The 21,562-nt window shown below is 40.0% G+C and overlaps 1 protein-coding gene across 11 annotated transcripts in view; it reads left to right on the top strand.

Annotated features, from left to right (window-relative positions):
- Positions 1–21,562, top strand: part of ST6GALNAC3 (ST6 N-acetylgalactosaminide alpha-2,6-sialyltransferase 3) — a 766,015-nt gene that overhangs the window by 185,422 nt on the left and 559,031 nt on the right. For 2 of the 11 annotated variants that reach the window (XM_060304101.2, XM_060304097.1), the window contains exon 2: positions 3,707–3,900. The exons of 8 other annotated variants lie outside the window; for them this stretch is intronic. In XM_060304101.2, coding sequence (XP_060160084.1) covers positions 3,868–3,900 — 33 coding nt within the window. In that variant the 5' untranslated portion in view covers positions 3,707–3,867. Of the gene's footprint in view, positions 1–3,706; positions 3,911–21,562 lie in introns of all 11 variants that reach the window. One more of the 11 variants, XM_060304116.1, reaches the window with a different exon arrangement.

The following is a 21,562-nucleotide window of genomic DNA, read 5'->3' as shown; positions in this document are numbered from 1 at the left end:
AAGATCTGTTTCCTGCCTGGCTGTGTGCTGGAAATTAGATGTGCAGAAACATTCTGCCTCCAGGGGCTCGACAGTTTAGCCAAGGACATGGGTGATGCAGCCATGGCTAATTGTAATGCAGTGCCATTGCCTCTGTAGACAATAAACAAAGAGCTCTGGGGAGCTCAGAGGGGGAAGAAACCAACTATGCAGAGGACAGGGGAGAGGCTTTCATAAAAGTGATGACATTGCATTTCAACTGTAAAGGATGGATTAGGACTTTTTTTCTGGTGGAAGAGTTGAAATAGGTGTGTGAAAATGTTTGCTAAGGGCGGGAAGTAGCATGTGCACACGTGCTGGATTGAACACATACTGATACGTCCAGGGATTTTTTTTGGTCCCGACTTTTTATCAGAACATTTAAAGTCTTTCTCAGTCTGGGGCAATGTAGGTAACCCGCCTTATCTTTTTACTCAGCCTGCTCCAATATTTTAGATTTTTACCGTTTAAGAATGTATAAGGTCCGGTAAGCAAGAGGTAAGCACAGGAGCAAGGAGGCTCAGCCTCAAGAGTGTTGGCAGAGCTGTTGTGGGCCGCCAGCTGTTTCCTGGGGCTCCAGGTTGGCCCAATAGAAGGGAAGGCAGAATCTGAAGGATATGGTCCAGCCTTATCATCACTCTGGTCACATGGAGAGAGCACATAGAAGGGGCATTTTGCCTCAACGATGCTCTTCTTTTTAACTCCCCAGTTTCCAAATATGTGGTCCAAGTCAGCATCCTTGAACTTGATCTATCAGTAACCCTAATCTTCTTCCATGGAAGACGAGGGGAGGATGTGGAAATAGGAGTCTTGCATTCTCCTGGGAAGAAAAAACTTTGTTATGAAATCTGATGCAGGGCTGAAATGAGATGTGAAGAAGGCCCTGTGTTAATAGAAGTTTCTTCTCTCAGCACCTTAATCTTTTCTTCTGGATTCTCCTCCTTTTTTTATCTTCCTACTCTTTATTTCTACCTCTCAGTTGCAAGTTTTTATCCTCTGCCTCATTTCTTCTTTTTCCTATTAAGGTGGCCTTTGATAAATTAATTCTGGGGAAAAATATATACACTTTGAAGTCATAGGTGGGTTCAAATCTATGAACTATTACTAACTTAGCTACATGACCTTTGGAAAGTTACTTATCCTCTCTGGATCTTAGTTTCCTTAAATGTAAATTGGAAAATCAATTTGTGTCTTTAGATTTGCTGGGAAGATTAAATAAGATAACGTATGTATAATACATCACATAGTGCGTTGTAGGGCAGGCACTCCATAAATGGTAACTGTTTTTTTTCACTGTTAGTTCTTTAGTGGTGGTGTGATATACTGCAAAGAACTTGAGATTGTAAGAGCACTCTCTCCAACAATTATTATCTGTTTGTCCATGGACAACTTATTTAACCTTGACTAATTTCAGTTTTTTCTTTGGGAAATTGAGAAAATGATACCCACTTCATTGAGTTTTTTTGCAGATTAATTGGGAGAACCTACATTAAATACTTAGCATGGTTTTACATGAAAGGTGCTTACAAATACCAGCTTTTCCTCCTCTTTCAAGTCTATTTATAATTTCTAACTCCTTCAATCTTTGCTAGCATTCTTTCTCAGTTCCTTGCAGAATTATATCTAAGTTAGCCATGTTGAGAAGTAACTTCTGGCTGATCACCCAAATCCATTCTCCTATTCTTCTTTAGTTTGACCATCCTCACTGTTGTGGCCTCTCCCGTTGCGGAGCACAGGCTCCGGATGCGCAGGCTCAGCGGCCATGGCTCACAGGCCTAGCCGCTCCGCGGCATGTGGGATCTTCCCAGACCGGGGCACGAACCCGTGTCCCCTGCATCAGCAGGCGGACTCTCAACCACTGCGCCGCCAGGGAAGCCCCTTCCCAGCCTTCTTTATAGTTAAGTGTGGCTATCTGACAAAGTGTCCACCACTGGAATGTGAGTACAAGTGATGTGTGCCACTTCCAGGCTTGGCCATTAACTTCCTACAGGTCTCCTCTGGGCTGTTCCCTCCCTTCCAGACAACAGGGGTGGGGTGGCCAGAGCGACCTTGGAAGCCTGTCAGCTAAGTTGCCCTCAGCTTGAGTCCCTGAATAACTAGTGATCAGAGTAAACCCTCCACCACCACAACTAGCAGATGCGTGTTCACACACACACACACACACACACACACACACAGAATTGGAACATTTGGAAATAAACTTGTCTTTGTTCTGACAGTTTAGCCTACTGTAATACTATTTTTTTAATTCAGTCTCCAAGTTTAAGTGAGAAAGGTGGAAAATGCCAAACTGTAAAGCACTTTTGAAAGAGCACTGACCTGTTTGAGACTTGCTTTGCACCTAACAGCTATGTGATCTTTTTATTTACTTACTCAACCCTTCTCCTTCTTGTTGAAAAGAAGTGATGATAATCTATGTGACTCTGTTAGACCATTTAATTTCTTCTGTCTCAGATTATTTACCTGCAAAATATGTCACAGAATTATTGTGACTATTAATTAGGAATATGCATGTCATAATTTTAAATTTGTAGAGCCCTATAGAACTTTACTGTCCAAAACGGGAGCCACTAGCCATGTGTGGGTATTGAATACTTGCAGTGTCGCTAGCCTGAATTGTGATACTTTGTAAGTGTAAAACATACACTGGATTTCACAGGCTTGTACAAAAATCTTGAAAAAGGAAGGTCAGATGGCTCAAAAATTTTGATTGTTGATTACACATTGAAGTGATAATATTTTAGATATATTGGGTTAAATAAAATAAATTTTTGAAATGAATCCCCCCTTTTTTTAGTGTGGTTACTAGAAAATGTAAGATTATATATATAGCTCACATTATTGGACAGTGCTTCTCTAAACATTAAAGTTATCAGACATACATTTAGTATACTCAGATATCATCTCATACCTCTGAATATGGGACCTAGGTAGTGCGAATTGGGAAGCAAGTTTTCTTTAAATGGAGATGATGGTTCTTATCTTGCTGGGCTGTTACTGGGATTAAAGATCTTATATGTACAGTGCCTGGTGTGCAGAAGTTGTTCAGCAAATAGTACCTGTTGTTACTCTCCCACCTTTTCCTTTCATCCAAAAGCAGCTTCCACGCTCATCAGTGACTGGCTTTGAATTTTCTCATTAAGGAAAACATTCTTTTGTTTTGTCTTTTAAAAGCGCTTCTAAAATGTATTTGCAGTATCAAAGCTGAGACTATTTTTGTTCTTTACAGCTTTCTTAAAGTCACCATCTCCCTAAGTATGCAGTTATAACAGCTAACCTCTCTCTCTGGGTCTAATTGAAGGAAACTGAGAGCGCTTAGCTTCCTTGGAATTAGGGAAATGGGTTTCAAGTCTAGCAATCCCTATTTAAAGCCCTTTGCTTAGCTAATGCTTTTCTTTAATCAAATCACTGCCTCAGTTTTTAAAAGGAGCGGGTGGTACTAAATGGCTATTACGCTAAGCCTAGAAGTGTTTTGGGTCAGAGGTCCATAATTTGCACTGTGTACATGAAGTATGTGCTTTCCCACTCTGCTCTCTTGGAACCAAACACTTGTTTTCTCTCTTCTCTTGTCCTCCCCTCTCCTCCCTGCTGAGTACCTACTTCCTCCTCTCCCCTCTTTTCTTCTTCCCCTTCTGTTCCCTCCTTTTCCCTTCTCTCTCTTTTCTCTTCTCCTCCTTTGTTCACAAAGACAAAGATGGAAAGAGGCTGACACATTAGGAAGACTGAGAAACTGTCCCATGTGGCCACATAGAAACCGGAAGCCACGAAGATCGGACACTAATAAATTTCTTCTCGAAGCACTGATGTATTCTGTGTTAACACGACTCACTTCCTGGACAGAAATTGTTTATGTTCTTCCTCGAGGAGGCGGCCTTGAGAGATGTATGTATTTGTAAGTTTTCTTTCTTCCTTTTTAAAATAATAGCTTATTGAGATATAATTCACTTACCATAAAATTTATCCTTTAAAGTACACAATCCAATGGCTTTTAGTATACTCAAAAAATTGTACACCCATTTCCTAATTTCTTCATTTTTTTGAGCGCCCCCCTCCCCAAAGCAAGTACTTATTAGCAGTACTAACAAGTAGTCCCTGGAAACTACTAATCTACTTTTATCTCTATTGATTTACTTACTCTGGACATTTTCTATAAATGGAATCATATAGCATGTGGCCTCCTGTGACTGGCTTCTTTCGCTTAGTATAGTATTTTTGAGGTTCATTCATATTGTAACTTGTGTCAATACTTCATTCTTTTTATTGCCAACATTTTGTACTCTATGAATTTACCACCTTTTGTTTATCCATTCATCAGTTGTATTCACTTTTGGACTATTATGAATAACGTTGCTACAAACATTTGTGTATAGGTTTTTGTATGAACATCTTTTTAATTCTTTTGGGTATATACCTATGGGTGGGAGTGCTGATCATATAGTAACCATATATTTAGTCACCAAACTGTTTTCAAAAGTGGCTTCATCATTCTACAATCCTACCAGAAATGTATGAGGGCTACATTTCTCCTCATCCTTGTCAACACTTGTTATTGCCTGTCTTTCTGATTTTAGCCATCTTAGTGAGTGTGAAGTAGTAGTTTGTGGTTTTGAATTGCATTTCTCTAGTGATTAGTAATATTGAGTACCTTTTGATGTGTTTATTAGCCATTTGTATGCCTTCTTTGGATAAAGTCCTTTTCTAATGCTTTGCCCATTTAAAATATTGAGTTGTCTTTTTATTGTTGAGTTATTCTGCATACAAGTCCCTTATCAGATATATGATTTTCAAGCATTTTCTCCCTTTCTGTGGATTGTCTTTTCACTTTCTGAAGCAAAAAATTTTAATTTTGATGAAGTCCACTTAATCTATTTGTTGTTGTTGTTGCTTGTGCTTTGAGTGTCACATCTAAGGAATCATGGCCTAATTCACAAAAGTTTCTTTCAGGGCTTTAAAAACAGAGACATGAAGAAGAGGATGGTCTATAATTTCTAACCTGCCCTTGTCAGGCCTCAATGGCTTCCAGACAGAGTTTTGGCTGTGCTATCAAAGAATTGTTAAAATCTTATTTTCATAGTGGGTCAGCGGTGGGAGGAGGGCACAGCTGCTAGGCATTTGGACACTGCATCAATTGCCTTAATTGGGCATTCCTCACCTCTCTAGTCTGGCTTGTTAATGGCTTTTTAAGTGAGACACACCAGCCAAGTGAATTAGACTGCTTGGCAAGTCACTTCTTGCTAACTTGGAAGCGTTAATCCATGGAAAATAAGCAGATGCTTTCATCCAGGAGGAAACCTGCATCTCATTTGCAGAGGTGAAAGAGAAAGAGCTGCTGTCTGCAATCTCAGGAGCTTCCAAGTACACTTCTGAGGGCTGTCTGGAAAAGGTCTTCTTATCGAATGACTCTGCCTTCTCCACTACTCTTCTTTAATTCAGCAAATGTTTGTTAGTGCCTGCAACATGGCTGTGAGGCACACGAGGGAGATGTGTCACAATGCCTGCCCTAAGGAGCTTCTACTCATGGGAAGGAATAGAAAATACACACATGAACTGGTTAGAAGTAATTCACTAACAATGTAAGATACTTTCCATTCTCTCCTCAACTTTGGGTATTCTGGCTTCAGTCAACCACTCTACACAAGTTCTTCTTTCAGAGAACAACAAGAGTCACCAATAACCTGCTAGTTGCCAAATTTGATGAAATTCCAAATCTGTGCTTACAGCCTTGACCTTTCTTCTGGGTTCCACCCTGAATTTCCCCTTGTCTATCACAGATCTTTACCTAGAAGTCTTGGCAGCGCAAGTTTCAAACGTCTAAAATTGAACTTCTTTTCTCCCTTCTTTCTCACCTCTTCTACCCTCACCCGTCTGTTCTGCTCCTTTGATCATGGCAAAACCACCTACCCTAGGTACTAAATTCTCCAATTTTCACCCCAACGTCACCAGTTCTAGTCTATTTATGTTTCTTCTTTTCCAACCCCACTGTCTTTTTTCAGGTTTTGATGATCTCTTTCCTGGACATTACAGTGTAAAACTACTCTTCACCCAGTTTCTCCCCTAATCATTTGTCTACATTTCTGCCAAAATTATTTTTCAAAACCCTGAGCCCTATCCTGCCAGTCCTTTGTTCACATCTGCACTGAATCCCACAGCCTGGAGAGTAAAGTTTCAACTCTTTGTTATGCGGCTTCTGTAGACCTGTTGATTCTTGCCTCCCTTTCTAGCCTGATCTCACGTAGCTCTAAATTCCTTTCTGTTCTCTGATCACACTGGGGTCTGCTGTACATCCGTCCCTTTGTCCGCTCTCTTTCCTCTTCCTGGAGTGGTGGCCTTTCTCTTGCTTCTCTGCTCCGTGAACTCTTACTCACCTTGAAGTTCCCAGACCCGAAATGAACCCTGGAAAGGCTTCCTCGAGACCCATGGCACCTTGCGTTGGCTTCTGTTAGAGTTCTTCTCGTACTTCTGTGATTGGTCACAAGTTTCCTTCTGGCTCGAGTCCCTCACTCTGACTTTGATCAGTGCATTCTTCAATCCCTTGCTCTCCTTTCTCAGTCTTTCTGTGTCCCCCAAACTCCACTTATAAACCTGTCAGCTCCTAGAAAAGTAGAGACCCTCTTGCCTCAGCACCTAATGTAGTGCCTCACTCAGAAAAGATGTTAGATAAAGGTCCTCATGAATGAATTTGCTGACTCAAATATGATTAAAACTACTCTCCTCACCCACCGAAAGGCAAACATGTCCAAATTTCAAATTAGTCCACCGTATGGTTTTCGTGTGTTAATGGTTTTGTTTGGGTCTTTTTGGAAGGTGGGGAGAGTTATTATGTAAGTGTAACAAGAACCAGGGAAACAAATGGGAGAAACGTAGTGATGCTAAATTGGCCATGGAGGGCTACGGGCCAAGCCTGGGTGGGCTCATCTGGTCCTGTACTTGGCTCAGCAGCTTCTGTAACCGTGGCACACAGTCCCATAGAGATGGCTTGTGGAATGGGTGGCATTGTAGTGTAGTAGTTATGTGGACACTGGGATTTGAATCCAGGCTTACAGGTCTCATTCAAGGTCATCTGCCTAACTTCTCTGCAACTTGGTATCTACCACTGTGGTATGAAACAGGCACCCCCTTCAAACTCTTTGTAGGAATAACTAGGATAATATGTGTGCCGAGTCCTTAAGTTGTCAAATGGGAGCTATTTCATATGTATGTTTGAAAAAGTATGTATGTATTATTTAACTAGTCTGGAAAATGTATAGATGATATTTGTAATACATCTGATCCAATTCCCTTAAGCATGGTTTCTTTTCATAATTTTTTGAATCTGGGACCAGGCTTGGACTCCTGAATGCTACTGGTGCTGAGAGAGATGTATGGTTAAAGACAGTGAACTGAAATTGGGCAAAGTGAAATTCTTCCTAGAATTTATATCCTTGGGGGTATTTAAATAGCAATGTCCAAGGCTGTAAACACAGCTGAGAAATGCTGTTATTGCATTTAAGAATCTCTTTTCTGTAATATTAAGACATCTTGATTTAATTGGTAAGCTGCTCGGTGATAGCATTCAATTTAAATGAGGTTTGTGTATTGGGAGATCATAAGACAATCTCTCACAGATCAAAGATTGCTGATGAAGTCTACCTTATTGCCATGTGTCAGAAGTTAAATCACTGTCTACTGTCATGAACTGATCGATCAGATTCTCTTTTTTGATGGTATAATGCTAGTGGGGAGGAGGTAGAGAAAGTGAGGATACAAAATAGAATTTTACCACTTCTGTATTGTGCTGCTTACTTTATGGTATTGGAAGGGCTCTGTCTTACTGTACTGGGGTATTATCAGTCAGCATTTTCATATGAAACAAAACAGACACACACATATTGACACACAGACACATGCATGCACCCCAAGGCTGGAAATGTGAAGAAAATAGAATATAGAGAAAAGTATAATTTTGTTTTACAAATTCCCAGGAGCCTTGGGTTCCCATGTTTAGAATTATTTCCAATTTAAACTTTCTTCCGCATTGTCCATCTATTAGTAAATTGGCAACAAATTCCGTTTCTGAAAAAGAAGTAGAGATGAGTGTTTGCGGAGTTCCCTAAAGTCCTGGACAAAACATACTGTCATTGATATCTTTGGGCTCGGATGAAGATGGAGGAGCTCATTTAAAATGTGAAGCCTTTCACTATTAAAGCTTCAGATGAACCTGAACTGATGCAGAATAAAAGCTTTTTTGAGAGCATGATAGAAAGAGATTGATTATGTCAGCACCCCAGGTCTTGAAAATGTTTGTGAAGCATCAGACTTCCTAGTATATTCCATGACCCTGCTAGAATGTATCTCAAATTTGGTCAAATTAAAGGATTCTTTTACTGTTTCTTTTTTAAGATGGGCTTAATTGGAGCATACCCTCCATGGAAAATTTTGGATGCAATTACATTAACCCTGGTCACCATGGTGACATATACCAATAAGCTTGGTTGAAAACACTGTAAGGCAGGCATACTAGGCATCAGTTACTCTTTTAGCATAGGAGTGTGCCCCTCTTTTCAGAACATTCTGAATTTTTTAGTTTCCAATATTCTAGCAGGTGGCCTAGGTTCTTGGGGGTACAATTAGTTCCCTGTGCACTGACTCGCATCTTTCAATGGGATTCTGTGGAAAGATGGTGTGTGCAGCACAGATCTTTTTTTTTTTTTTTTTTTTTTTTTTGCGGTACGCGGGCCTCTCACTGTTGTGGCCTCTCCCGTTGCGGAGCACAGGCCCCAGACGCGCAGGCTCAGCGGCCATGGCTTACGGGCCCAGCCGCTCCGCGGCATGTGGGATCTTCCCGGACCGGGGCACGAACCCGTGTCCGCTGCATCGGCAGGCGAACTCTCAATCACTGCACCACCAGGGAAGCCCTGCAGCACAGATCTTGAGATCCTTCAAAGGATTCTCAAAGCCCCTCAGTGGCCAATCAGTAGTTAAGGGGGAAATGGTGGTAAATGAGATAGAAGCCCTCTGTGAATGAAGTAATGGTCTGGAAGGGGCTATAAGTTTCGATTCTCATTCTGTTAATTTTCTCTCTGACCTTGGCAAATGACTTTATTTCTCTGCCTTTGCAGAGAAAATTTCCCTGCTTTTGTAGGAAGGAATCATGCAAATAGTCATACGAAACCTTGAAACCGCAAAATGCTATAGAGATGCTAAATATACACCATCTAGGATGTGATTTTCCTCTGCTCTTAGGACAGTTACTATTTCTAGGCATAAGTGGATCAGAGGAGAATAGTACTCTGATACTCTAAGGAGGAAACGCGTGTTAAGCTGGATATTGGTGTGCTTAGCTACAATTAAGGAAGCTGCTGTGGCATTAGTGACTTACCCTTCATCGGGATGGCAAAGCTGTCTCATGCCGAGTTTTTGATTTTTCTCCCCTGTTCAGTTTGTTAGAAGTCTCCCTTTTGGGATAGGAGAAATGGCAATTATCCTCCTCTTGTGTTGTTTCCATTTTTGGTAAGCAGTGGGCAGAATTTTCATTGGATAAAGCTTCAAAGGCTGTTTTTGTGAAAAATCATTCCCTCTTGACAATGACAAAATGGTAAGGGAGAGACTATAGTTGGCTTTTATTTCACCAGGTTCAACCATCTCCAAAGGCTAAATTCAATGTCTGTCCCATAGACATTGGGTGTCTAGTAATTGCCACAATCTGCCTGTGAATTTCTAGCTTTAAAGCTGTACTGAATTTTGCATTAAGCTGTTTTTGTCCTATGATGTTGACTACATTCCTGTGTCCGATTTCATCACCTGTGTCAATTTCATTGCCTTTCTCCCTTTCACCACTGAGTTGGTTGGGGTTGGGAGGAATACAAACTATTGTTAATTTTTATTTTGTTAGTTTGAACAAATTATAGTTAAATGATAAAATTTGTAGGAAAAGCAGTGCACACTGAGGCCATCTGTATGCAGATTTCATCTGCTCTTTTTTTTTTTTTTTTTTTTTTTTGCGGTACGCGGGCCTCTTATTGTCGTGGCCTCTCCCGTTGCGGAGCACAGGCTCTGGACGCGCAGGCTCAGTGGCCATGGCTCACGGGCCCAGCCGCTCCGCGGTATGTGGGATCTTCCCGGACCGGGGCACGCACCCGTGTCCCCTGCATCGGCAGGCGGACTCTCAACCACTGCGCCACCAGGGAAGCCCTATAGTACTTTTCCATTGGTGCAAATAAGAAAGAGCCAATTGAACTTCCTGTCTGGAGAGAGAAAAAACAAGGCTGGAAATGCAGTCTTGCCGAGACTGTAAACTGGCCCTCTAAGGCTGAGTTTGGTCCCTGTGTGTATTCTGTTTGGTTGTTACAAATTTAAATTCACCTGCATTTAAGTGGCTTTCTAGTGCAGTTTGCTACTGTCCCCATTGCTCCTCAATGTCTTATCCTCTACCCGGTTCACTGCTTTATTGCCTCCTGCTCCCTGGATGAATTTGAGTTTGCAGCCCCCGTTGAAAGACTCATTCCTACTAGGAAGATGTGTGTGTCTATGCTAAGGTCTTGATCTTTTTCTCTTGTGTGTAGGAAAGGCTATGCCAGAACAATAATTGGAAACTGAAAGGGTAGAAAGAAAACAAGGACAAAAGCAAAAGGCAGTAGAGGGGAGGGAGAAATGGAGTGTTGCTATTTAATGGGTACAATGTTTCAGTTATGTAAAATGATTAAGTCCAGTCCTAGAGAGCTGCTGTAGGACATTGTGCCTATGGTTGAATACACTGTATTTTATGCTTAGAACATTGTTAAGAGGGTAGATCTCATGTTAAGTGTTCTTACCACAGTAATACAAAAAGCAAAAGGGAATATATAAAAGTCAGAAAAATAATGATATAAGGAAAATAAAATAGAAATCAAATCCCTTTATTTCTAATAGAGCTCCTATAAAGGAAAAGGAAAAAACAAAGTATAATGATACAGGGTAAAAATAGAATTAAAGAAGCAAAAAAAATTCTCAATGGTAAAACACACGCGCGCGCGCGCACACACACACACACACACACGGTAAGGTATAATTAGGAAAAGCTATAAAGGGGCCCCAAATCTAACTTATTTAACCAGTGTGGGAAAATATAGCTACTTATAATATAAAACTCGGCAAAATTGAAACTATCTAATTTTAAAGGTACTTTAAAATAGTTTAAAAATATATTTTTACTTCATATGCATTTGACTTGTTATAACAAGTGTTAAATTACCTTTGTAATTTAAAAAAAAGAAAAAGGTAATAGTCTTCCCTCCCTCTCTTCAATTCTTTTTCTTTGAAACAGCCATTGTAGAATAGATTGCAAATCCATTCACTTTTTTAAATTGTAGTAGTTTTTAAAGACAATCTTCATGTAAGAGAAGGCCAGCTATTTGGAATATTCCCTAATCATAACAAAAAGGCACTGAAACTCAGAGACAGGAAGAGACCCCCATTATTGGTGCAAAGAGTAACAATGGAAGGAAAAGAAGGTTCCTGAACAAGCTGTTTTCCAGCAGGGTTGGTGTATGTTAAAGTGGTATCATAAGTGGCATCCTCCTGCTTCCATGAGTTTAGATTGTATCAACCAAAAATAAAATGTAAGACAATTAAAAAAAATGGAATTTGGAGGATACATGTGGGTAGGTTAGAACTGGATGTGTGTTCTTTTAAGTATGATTTAAAAATATCTCCTTCTGGTATTTATTATGGGTTCACAGGATGGCAGCAGATATCTCCAGTGAAATGGTTTGGAGTACATCATAAAGTTCTGAAAACAAAATTACTTGGAATTTTTTTTCAGTCTTCACGAGACTTGAACAAGTGCTGTGTAAGTTATAAACAGGACACACTGAATAGTGATTTCACAGAAATGGGATAAATCTCAGCCACAAAAGTTAAAATCAGAGTAATCTGAGGCATTCACAATACTTTGAATATCCTGTCCATATCCAGGGCTACTGATTATATTTCTAAAGAAACTTACAAAACCAGATGTCTAGCTGGCAATTGGTTTTGATGAATCTCCAAATCTTAGCAATGAGAAAATTTGACAGTTGTCAAAAGTAGCTAGTTATTATGAGTGAGAGAGGAAATTTTCTTATCTGCAAGTATAGAACTATCACAGGGAGGCATTGCATTATAATGTTGAGTTTATAAAGAAGATTTCAGAGCATATGGTTTAAACCTCCAATTTTTAAAAGTGACGATGAACTGTCTTGGATGTTGGGAAGTTTTTTAATACCTATACTACATGAATGTGGTTTTATTATCACCAGCCAAAATGTCTTCATGTTTCTTAATTTAAAGAAATTCATTTTCTGTTGCCAAGATTCACACTGTGACACTGATGTGGCTTATAATCGTGGTTCTGAAGGCTGCCTGTGCATCAGAGTGATTTGGAGGGACTTGTGAAATATACAGTTGCCTGGGTCCCTCCCCACTCCTGGAGATTCTGCTTTAGTAAATCTAGGTGGAGTTCAGGCATCTATATTTTCAACAAGCCCCATGGGCAATTCTGAACCATAGTCAGGTTTGAAGACCACTGGTTTGGGTAGCACCTGATTTAGCTCAAAGAATCTTCAAGTGTCTTTAGCTGTGCTCTTCAGCAGTAGTAGCACTTCGTACCGCAGTGTATATTCCAGTAAATCTTCCTCATTTGCTCTTTCATTGCCCCACTTGAGTCTTGGCTTACGCTCTGTTGCTAAATCCACTGTTCACTAATGAAAACGAGTAGCTTGTGAAATGGGTTGAGATTCAGTTGATAATCACCCAAGAAAGAATGACAGATTATTCTGCTGAATGGTATTGGGGAAAAAGAGTGTGATAGAAGCCTGATGGTGTTATTTTATTTTCTGTTCAGTATCTTTGCGCTTTTAGGTGCTTTTCCTTTCATTAAGTTGAATCTTACGCAGAATCCCGCTCTATACAGCAGGTAAATGTGGAGTTCCTTGGCTGGCAGCCCTGCCCATTTGGCCTCCCTCTGACTCGGCCACTGGTGTTCAGGCACCTCTCGTGAACCTGAAAACTGCTGTGACCTTTAAGTTTTTGTGTCCCACCTAAGGAAATAAGCAAATCGCCGTGGCTTTGTTATGTTTAAATTGTCTAGTGTAACAAGTACGTTCTCAAAGTAGAACCGGTCCTTCATTAAAATGATTTGTATGTTATTTACAGTGTTTTTTGTCATAAGCCTGTATCTCCAACTTTTATGGTGAGATTTGATTGTAAAGTAGGATGAGGTGTTAAGTTTAATTTTTTTTGGAAGAAGATATTCATTCAATAAATATTTTTAAGCACTTGCTGTGTATGACACAATTCAGTTTAAAAAGTGCCATGTACTTCCTTATAAAATTGCATAATTGTTAAATTGGAAGGCCAGATATTCTCATCTAATCTTGCTTCTTCAGGTCCTTACTTCCTTAGCTTTTTAAAGAAACGGGCACCTTTAGCACAGATGGGTCTATATCTAGATGATAATTCCGGAGCCATCAGAGCTTCAGGTTGCTGAGGAAGGAAATCAATTTTATTGTCACTTGAAGGCTCCTCTGGGATGGAGCAATACTGGAGGAAGCAATGCAGTCTAGAGTGTCGAATTTCCAGAGTTTTGGAGTTTGCTTAGAAGATAAATGATCTCTGACAAAATTCTTTTGAGTGCTTGCTATATATAAGATTCTTTGGGAGGGCTGGGTGTGCATAGCATTGTAAGATGTGGCTCAACCCTCAAGGGGCTTGGAGTCCAGCCGGAAATAAAGATCTGGCAGTAAGAAAACACAATGAACCCAAATAAAGGGTTTGGACTCTACATACTGCACGATGCATAATATGATTGAAGAAATAGAAATCACCAGTTTACACATCAGACCTAGAAAAGCTGGTAAGTTGTTTTGGACATACGTGTGACCCTCCAAATTTACTTCCTCCAAAATTTTCTTTCTTTTTTTAAATTTTTAAATTTAATTTTATTGATTTTTTTATACACCAGGTTCTTATTAGTCATCAAGTTTATACACATCAGTGTATACATGTCAATTCCAATCTCCCAGTTCATCACACCACCACCCCCCCCCCCGCCGCTTTCTGCCCCTTGATGTCCATATGTTTGTTCTCTACATCTGTGTCTCAATTTCTGCCCTAAAAACCGGTCATCTGTACCATTTTTCTAGGTTCCACATATATGCGTTAATATACGGTATTTGTTTTTCTCTTTCTGACTTACTTCACTCTGTATGGCAGTCTCTAGATGCATCCACGTCTCAACAAATGACCCAATTTCGTTCCTTTTTATGGCTGCGTAATATTCCATTGTATATATGTACCATATCTTCTTTACCCATTCGTCTGTTGATGGGCATTTAGGTTGCTTCCATGAGCTGGCTATTGTAAATAGTGCAGCAATGAACATTGGGTTGCATGTGTTTTTTGAATTAAGGTTTTCTCTGGGTATATGCCCAGTAGTAGGATTGCTGGATCATATGGTAATTCTATTTTTAGTTTTTTAAGGAACCTCCATACTGTTCTGCATACTGGCTGTATCAATTTATAATCCCACCAACAGTGCAAGAGGGTTCCCTTTTCTCCACACCCTCTCTAGCATTTGTTGTTTGTAGATTTTCTGATGATTCCCATTCTAACTGGTGTGAGGTGATACCTCATTGTAGTTTTGATTTGCATTTCTCTAATAATTAGTGATGTTGAGCAGCTTTTCATGTGCTTCTTGGCCATCTATATGTCTTCTTTGGAGAAATGTCTATTTAGGTCTTCTGCCCATTTTTAGAATGGGTTGCTTGTTTTTTTTAATATTGAGCTGTATGAGCTATTTCTATATTTTGGAGATTAATCCTTTGTCCGATGATTCATTTGCAAATATTTTCTCCCATTCTGAGGGCTCTCTTTTCGTCTTGTTTATGGTTCCCTTTGCTGTGCAAAAGCTTTGAAGTTTCATTAGGTCCCATTTGTTTATTTTTGTTTTTATTTTCATTACTCTAGGAGGTGGATCAAAAAAAGATCTTGCTGTGATTTATGTAAAAGAGTGTTCTTCCTATGTTTTCCTCTAAGAGTTTTATAGTGTCTGACTTACATTTAGGTCTCTAATCCATTTTGAGTTTATTTTTGTGTATGATGTTAGGGAGTGTTCTAATTTCATTCTTTTACATGTAGCTGTCCAGTTTTTCCTGCACCACTTATTGAAGAGACTGTCTTTTCTCCATTGTATATCCTTGCCTCCTTTGTCATAGATTAGTTGACCATAGTTGTGTGGGTTTATCTCTGGGCTTTCTATCCTGCTCCATTGATCTATATTTCTGGTTTTGTGCCAGTACCATACTGTCTTGATTCCTGTAGCTTTGTAGTATAGTCTGAAGTCAGGGAGTCTGATTTCTTCAGCTCTGTTTTTTTCCCTCAAGACTGCTTTGGCTATTCGGGGTCTTTTGTGCCTCCATACAAATTTTAAGATTTTTTGTTCTAGTTCTGTAGAAAATGCCATTGGTTATTTGATAGGGATTGCATGGAATCTGCAGATTGCTTTGGGTAGTATAGTCATTTTCACAATATTGATGCTTCCAATCCAAGAACGTGGTATATCTCTCAGTCTGTTGGTATCATCTTTAATTTCTTTCATCAGTGTCTTATAGTTTTCTGCATACAGGTCTTTTGTCCCCCTAGGTAGGTTTATTCCTGGGTATTTTATTCTTTTTGTTGCAGTGGTAAATGGGAGTGTTTCCTTAATTTTTCTTTCAGATTTTTCATCATTAGCATATAGGAATGCAAGAGATTTCTGTGTATCAATTTTGTATCCTGCAACTTTACCAAATTCATTGATTAGCTCTAGTAGTTTTCTGGTGGCATCTTTAGGATTCTCTATGTATAGTATCATGTCATCTGCAGACAGTGACAGTTTTATATCTTCTTTTCTGATTTGTGTTCCTTTTATTTCTTTTTCTTCTCTGACTGCCATGGCTAGGACTTCCAAAACCATGTTGAATAATAGTGGTGAGAGTGGAGATCCTTGTCTTTTTCCTGATCTTAGAGAAAATGCTTTCAGTTTTTCACCATTGAGAATGATGTTTGCTGTGTATTTGTCATATATGGCCTTTATTATGTTGAGGTAGGTTCCCTCTGTGCCCACAATCTGGAGAGTTTTTATCATAAATGGCTGTTGAATTTTGTCAGAAGTTTTTTCTGCATCTATTGAGATGATCATATGGTTTTTATTCTTCAATTTGTTAATATGTTTTATCACATTGATTGATTTGCGTATATTGAAGAATCCTTGCACATCTGGAATAAATCCCACTTGATCATGGTATATGATCCTTTTAATGTGTTGTTGGATCTGTTTGCTAGTATTTTGTTGAGGATTTTTGCATCTATGTTCATCAGTGATATTGGTCTGTAATATTCTTTTTTCGTAGTATCTTTGTCTGGTTTTGGTATCAGGGTGAAGATGGCCTCACAGAATGAGTTTGGGAGTGTTCCTTCCTCTGCAATTTTTTGAAAGAGTTTGAGAAAGATGGGTGTTAGCTCTTCTCTAAATGTTTGATAGAATTCACCTGGGAAGCCATCTGGTTCTGGACTTTTGTTTGTTGGAAGATTTTTAATCTCAATTTCATTACTTGTGATTGGTCTGTTCATATTTTCTATTTCTTCCTTGTTCAGTCTTGGAAGGTTATACCTTTCTATGAATTTGTCCATTTCTTCCAGGTTGTCCATTGTATTGGCATAGAGTTGATTGTAGTAGCCTCTTAGGATGCTTTGTATTTCTGCAGTGTCTGTTGTAACTTCTCCTTTTTCATTTCTAATTTTATTGATTTGAGTCCTCTCCCTCTTTTTCTTGATGAGTCTGGCTAATGGCTTATCAATTTTGTTTATCTTCTCAAAGAACCAGCTTTTAGTTTTATTGATCTTTGCTATCGTTTTCTTTGTTTCTATTTCATTTGTTTCTGCTCTGATCTTTATGGTTTCTTTCCTTCTGCTAACTTTGGGTTTTTTTGCTCTTCTTTCTCTAGCTTCTTTAGGTGTAAGGTTAGATTGTTTATTTGAGATTTTTCTTGTTTCTTGAGGTAGGCTTGTATAGCTATAAACTTCCCTCTTAGAACTGCTTTTGCTGCATCTCATAGGTTTTGGATCATCATGTTTTCATTGTCATTTGTCTCTAGGTATTTTTTGATTTCCTATTTGACTTCTTCAGCGATCTCTTTGTTATTTAGTAACGTATTGTTTAGCCTCCATGTGTTTGTGTTTTTTACATTTTTTTCCCTGTAATTGATTTCTAATCTCATAGTGTTGTGGCCAGATGCTTGATATGATTTCAATTTTCTTAAATTTACTGTGGCTTGATTTGTGACACAAGATGTGATCTATCCTGGAGGATCTTCCATGTGCACTTGAGAATAAAGTGTAATCTGCTGTTTTTGGATGGAATGTTCTATAAATTTCAATTAAATCTATCTGGTGTATTGTGTCATTTAAAGCTTGTGTTTCCTTATTAATTTTCATTTTGGATGATCTGTCCATTGGTGTAAGTGTGGTGTTAAAGTCCCCCACTATTATTGTGTTACTGTTGATTTCCTGTTTTAGAGCTGTTAGTTGTTGCCTCATGTATTGAGGAGCTCCTATATTGGGTGCATATGTATTTATAATTGTTATATCTTCTTCTTGGATTGATCCCTTGACCATTATGTGGTGTCCTTCCTTGTCTCTTGTAACATTCTTTATTTTAAAGTCAACTTTATCTGATATGAGTATTGCTACTCCAGCTTTCTTTTGATTTCCATTTGCAGTGAATATCTTTTTTTATCCATCCCCTCACTTTCAGTCTGTATATGTCCCTAGGTCTGAAATGGGTCTCTTGTAGACAGCATATATATGGGTCTTGTTTTTGTATCTATTCAGCAAGCCTGTGTCTTTTGGTTGGAGCATTTAATCCATTCACGTTTAAGGTAATTATTGATATGTATATTCCTTTGACCCTTTTCTTAATTGTTTTGGGTTTGTTTCTGTAGGTCTTTTTCTTCTCTTGTGTTTCCCACTTTGAGAAGTTCCTTTAGCATTTGTTGTAGAGCTGGTTTGGTGGTTCTGAATTGTCTTAGCTTTTGCTTGCCTGTAAAGCTTTTGATTTCTCCATCAAATCTGAATGACATCCTTGCCGGGTAGAGTAATCTTGGTTGTAGGTTCTTCCCTTTCATCACTTTAAGTATATCATGCTGTTCCCTTCTGGCGTGTAGAGTTTCTGATGAGAAATCAGCTGTTAACTTTATGGGAGTTCCCTTGTATGTTATTTATCATTTTTCCCTTGCTGCTTTCAATTATTTTTCTTTGTCTTTAATTTTTGCCAGTTTAATTACTATGTGTCTCAGCGTGTTTCTCTTTGGGTTTATCCTGTATGGGACTCTCTGCACTTCCTGGACTTGGGTAGCTATTTCCTTTCCTATGTTAGGGAAGTTTTCGACTATAATCTCTTCAAATATTTTCTCGGGTCCTTTCTCTCTCTCTTCTCCTTCTGGGACCCTATAATATGAATGTTGTTGCATTTAATGTTGTCCCAGAGGTCTCTTAGGCTGTCTTTATTTCTTTTCATTCTTTTTTCTTTATTCTGTTACATGGCAGTGAATTCCACCATTCTGTCTTTCAGGTCACTTATCCGTTCCTCTGCCTCAGTTATTCTGCTATTGATTCCTTCTAGTGTACTTTTCATTTCAGTTGTTGTATTGTTCATCTCTGTTTGTTTGTTCTTTAATTCTTCTAGGTCTTTCTTAAACATTTCTTGCACCTTCTGGATTTTTGCCCTCATTCTTTTTCCGAGGTCCTGGATCATCTTCATTATCATTATTCTGAATTCTTTCTGGAAGGTTTCCTATCTCCACTTCATTTAGTTGTTTTTCTGGGGTTTTATCTTATTCCTTCATCTGGTACATAGTCCTCTGCTTTTTCATCTTGTCTGTCTTTTTGTGAATGTGGTTTTTGTTCCACAGGCTGCAGGATTGTAGTTCTTCTTTCTTCTGTTGTCTGCCCTCTGGTGGATGAGGCTATCTAAGAAGCTTGTGCAAGTTTCCTGATGGGAGGGATTGGTGGTGGGTAGAGGTGGCTGTTGCTCTGGTGGGCAGAGCTCAGTAAAACTTTAATCTGCTTGTCTGCTGATGGGTGGGGCTGGGTTCCCCCCCTGATGGTTGTTGGGCCTGAGGTGACCCAACACTGGAGCCTACCTGGGCTCTTTGGTGGGGCTAATGGCGGACTCTGGGAGGGCTCACGCCATGGAGTACTTCCCAGAACTTCTGCTGACAGTGTCCTTGTCCTCATGGTGAGCCACAGTCACCCCCTGCCTCTGCAGGATACCCTCCAACACTAGCATGTGGGTCTGGTTCAGTCTCCTGTGCGGTCACTGCTCCTTCCCCTGATGTGCACACTACTTTGTATGTGCCCTCCAAGAATGGAGTCTCTGTTTCCCCCAGTCCTGTCAGAGTCCTGCAATCAAATCCCGCTAGCCTTCAAAATCTGATTTTCTAGGAATTCTTCCTCCCGTTGCTGGATCCCCAGGTTCAGAAGCCTGACGTGGGGCTCATTACCTCCACTCCAGCGGGTGGACTTCTCTGATATAAGTGTTCTGCAGTTTGTGAGTCACCCACCTAGCAGTTATGGGATTTGATTATATTGTGATTGCGCCCCTCCCACTGTCTCACTGTGGCTTCTCCTTTGTCTTTGGATGTGTGGTCTCTTTTTTGGTGAGTTCCAGTGTCTTCCTGTTGATGATTGTTCGGTAGTTAGTTGTGATTCTCCTGTTCTCACAAGAGGGAGTGAGAGCACGTCCTTCTACTCTGCCATCTTGGTTCAGGGCCTGCACAATTTTCTAGTGAAGTGAGGGCATCAAAGAACTCTAGACTCTTTCAAATGTGATTGGGGAGTCTTGTTTCTATGAGAAGATTTATAGTCTCCCTGCCTTTTCAACCCTGTTTTTCTATCTTATATGCTATAAAGAAACCCCAAGAAACAAGAACATAGAAGATGAATGCATGCTCTGCAAGAATGTAGAATTATGTCACTCATCTCAATGGCCATGATTTCTTTTAGGAGATGAAAAAATTTAAAACGTAGGTGAGAAGCATTAGAATAAAATGCTCTAGGTTACCATTTGCTTACAAAATATTAGAAGCAGCTGCAGCAATGGAAACTTCTAATGGCAGAAGAAATCAAATGCTAGATACTGGAGGGACCAAGGACTTTAGAGACCTAAATGAAAGGTAAGAGCTAGGGCCCAGAGGAGAGACTGCCTGGATCTAAACTGTGGGTTATCACTCCCTGGGAGTGGTTACTTAACCTCTTCTAGTCTATTTCACATGATAGTATGTATCACATGAATTGTTGGGTAAAACACTCAGCATAGTGCCTGGCACCTGGTTAGTGCTCAATAAATGTTAGTTGCTAGTACCACGACCACCACCATTCTTCTTTTTTTTTGGATTGGAAACAATTTATTAGGAAAAAATATGGAAGCTTTTTTTATAACAATTTTGATAAAAAAAAGTTGACAAATCAGTGTATAGAGAGAATATTGGTTATTTTGGAAACTATCATAAAATGGATGGGCTCCACAAATTCTTCGATGTACTTGAAGAAAAGAGTGCTGAGTCAGTTTGGGCTGCTGTCACAAAGTACCAAAAACGGGGCGGGGTGGGGTCTGGTAAACAAAAATGTATTTCTCAGTCCTGGAGGCTAGAAGTCTGAGATCTAGGTGCCGGGTGTAAGGTCGGATCTTAACAAACGGCACCGCGAAACAGAGGAAAGCTTCAAGTGAGCTTTATTAGGGAGCGCTCCCGGGCGAGGTTCACTGGTCCGAGAGAAAGGGGCCAGAGAAGTCGCACCCGGCGAGGGTTGGGCAAGATTTTATAGGGGAAGAAGGGAAAGGGGTGTGGTGAATCTGGGAGGGCGCAGGGTATTCCTTATTTGGTGGTCTTTTCGGGTATCCTGGGGAACCGTTAGTCCCGCCCCTCGAAAGGCGGGAAGGCTGGGCCGGGTGCAAAGTCCCCAGGTCAGTTCCTGGAACTGGGTGGTCCAGAATGTCTCCAGGTCAGTTTCCGGAACTGGGTGGTCCGGAGAATTTCGGTCTGATGCAACCTGTGAATCTGATTGTGTTCCCCTGCCTCGGCCCAGTTGGCCTTACACCGGGATCATCGCCTTCTGGTGAGGACTCTCTTCCGGGTTGCAAACTGTCCACTTCTCATTGTGTCCTCACAGGGCAGAGAGAAAAAGCCAGCTCTCTCATGACTCTCACAAGGATAAGAATCTCATCATGAGGGCTTCATCCCGATGAGCTCATCAAATCCCAAAAGACCCACCTTCTAATACCATCACATTGGAGGTAGGGTGTCAACACGTGAATGCTGGGAGGACCCAAATATTCAGTCTATAACAAGTACTAATGGGGAAATGAGAGCTTCTCTTGAGGATGTTAAGGGCTGCTACAAAGGTCAACGGTACATGTGTTTCCAGAGAGAACTACAATATAGAATAAGTTCTATAAGGCGTTCACGGAATAGATTCATCTTTCTTCCTGAAAACAGTCCTTGGTAACCAGGGG

This window comes from Globicephala melas, chromosome 1 (genome assembly GCF_963455315.2).
Source record: "Globicephala melas chromosome 1, mGloMel1.2, whole genome shotgun sequence".
NCBI classification, from domain to species: domain Eukaryota; kingdom Metazoa; phylum Chordata; class Mammalia; order Artiodactyla; family Delphinidae; genus Globicephala; species Globicephala melas.
The sequence above is the reverse complement of the archived record's forward strand: the minus strand, read 5'-3'. Positions and strand labels throughout refer to the sequence as shown.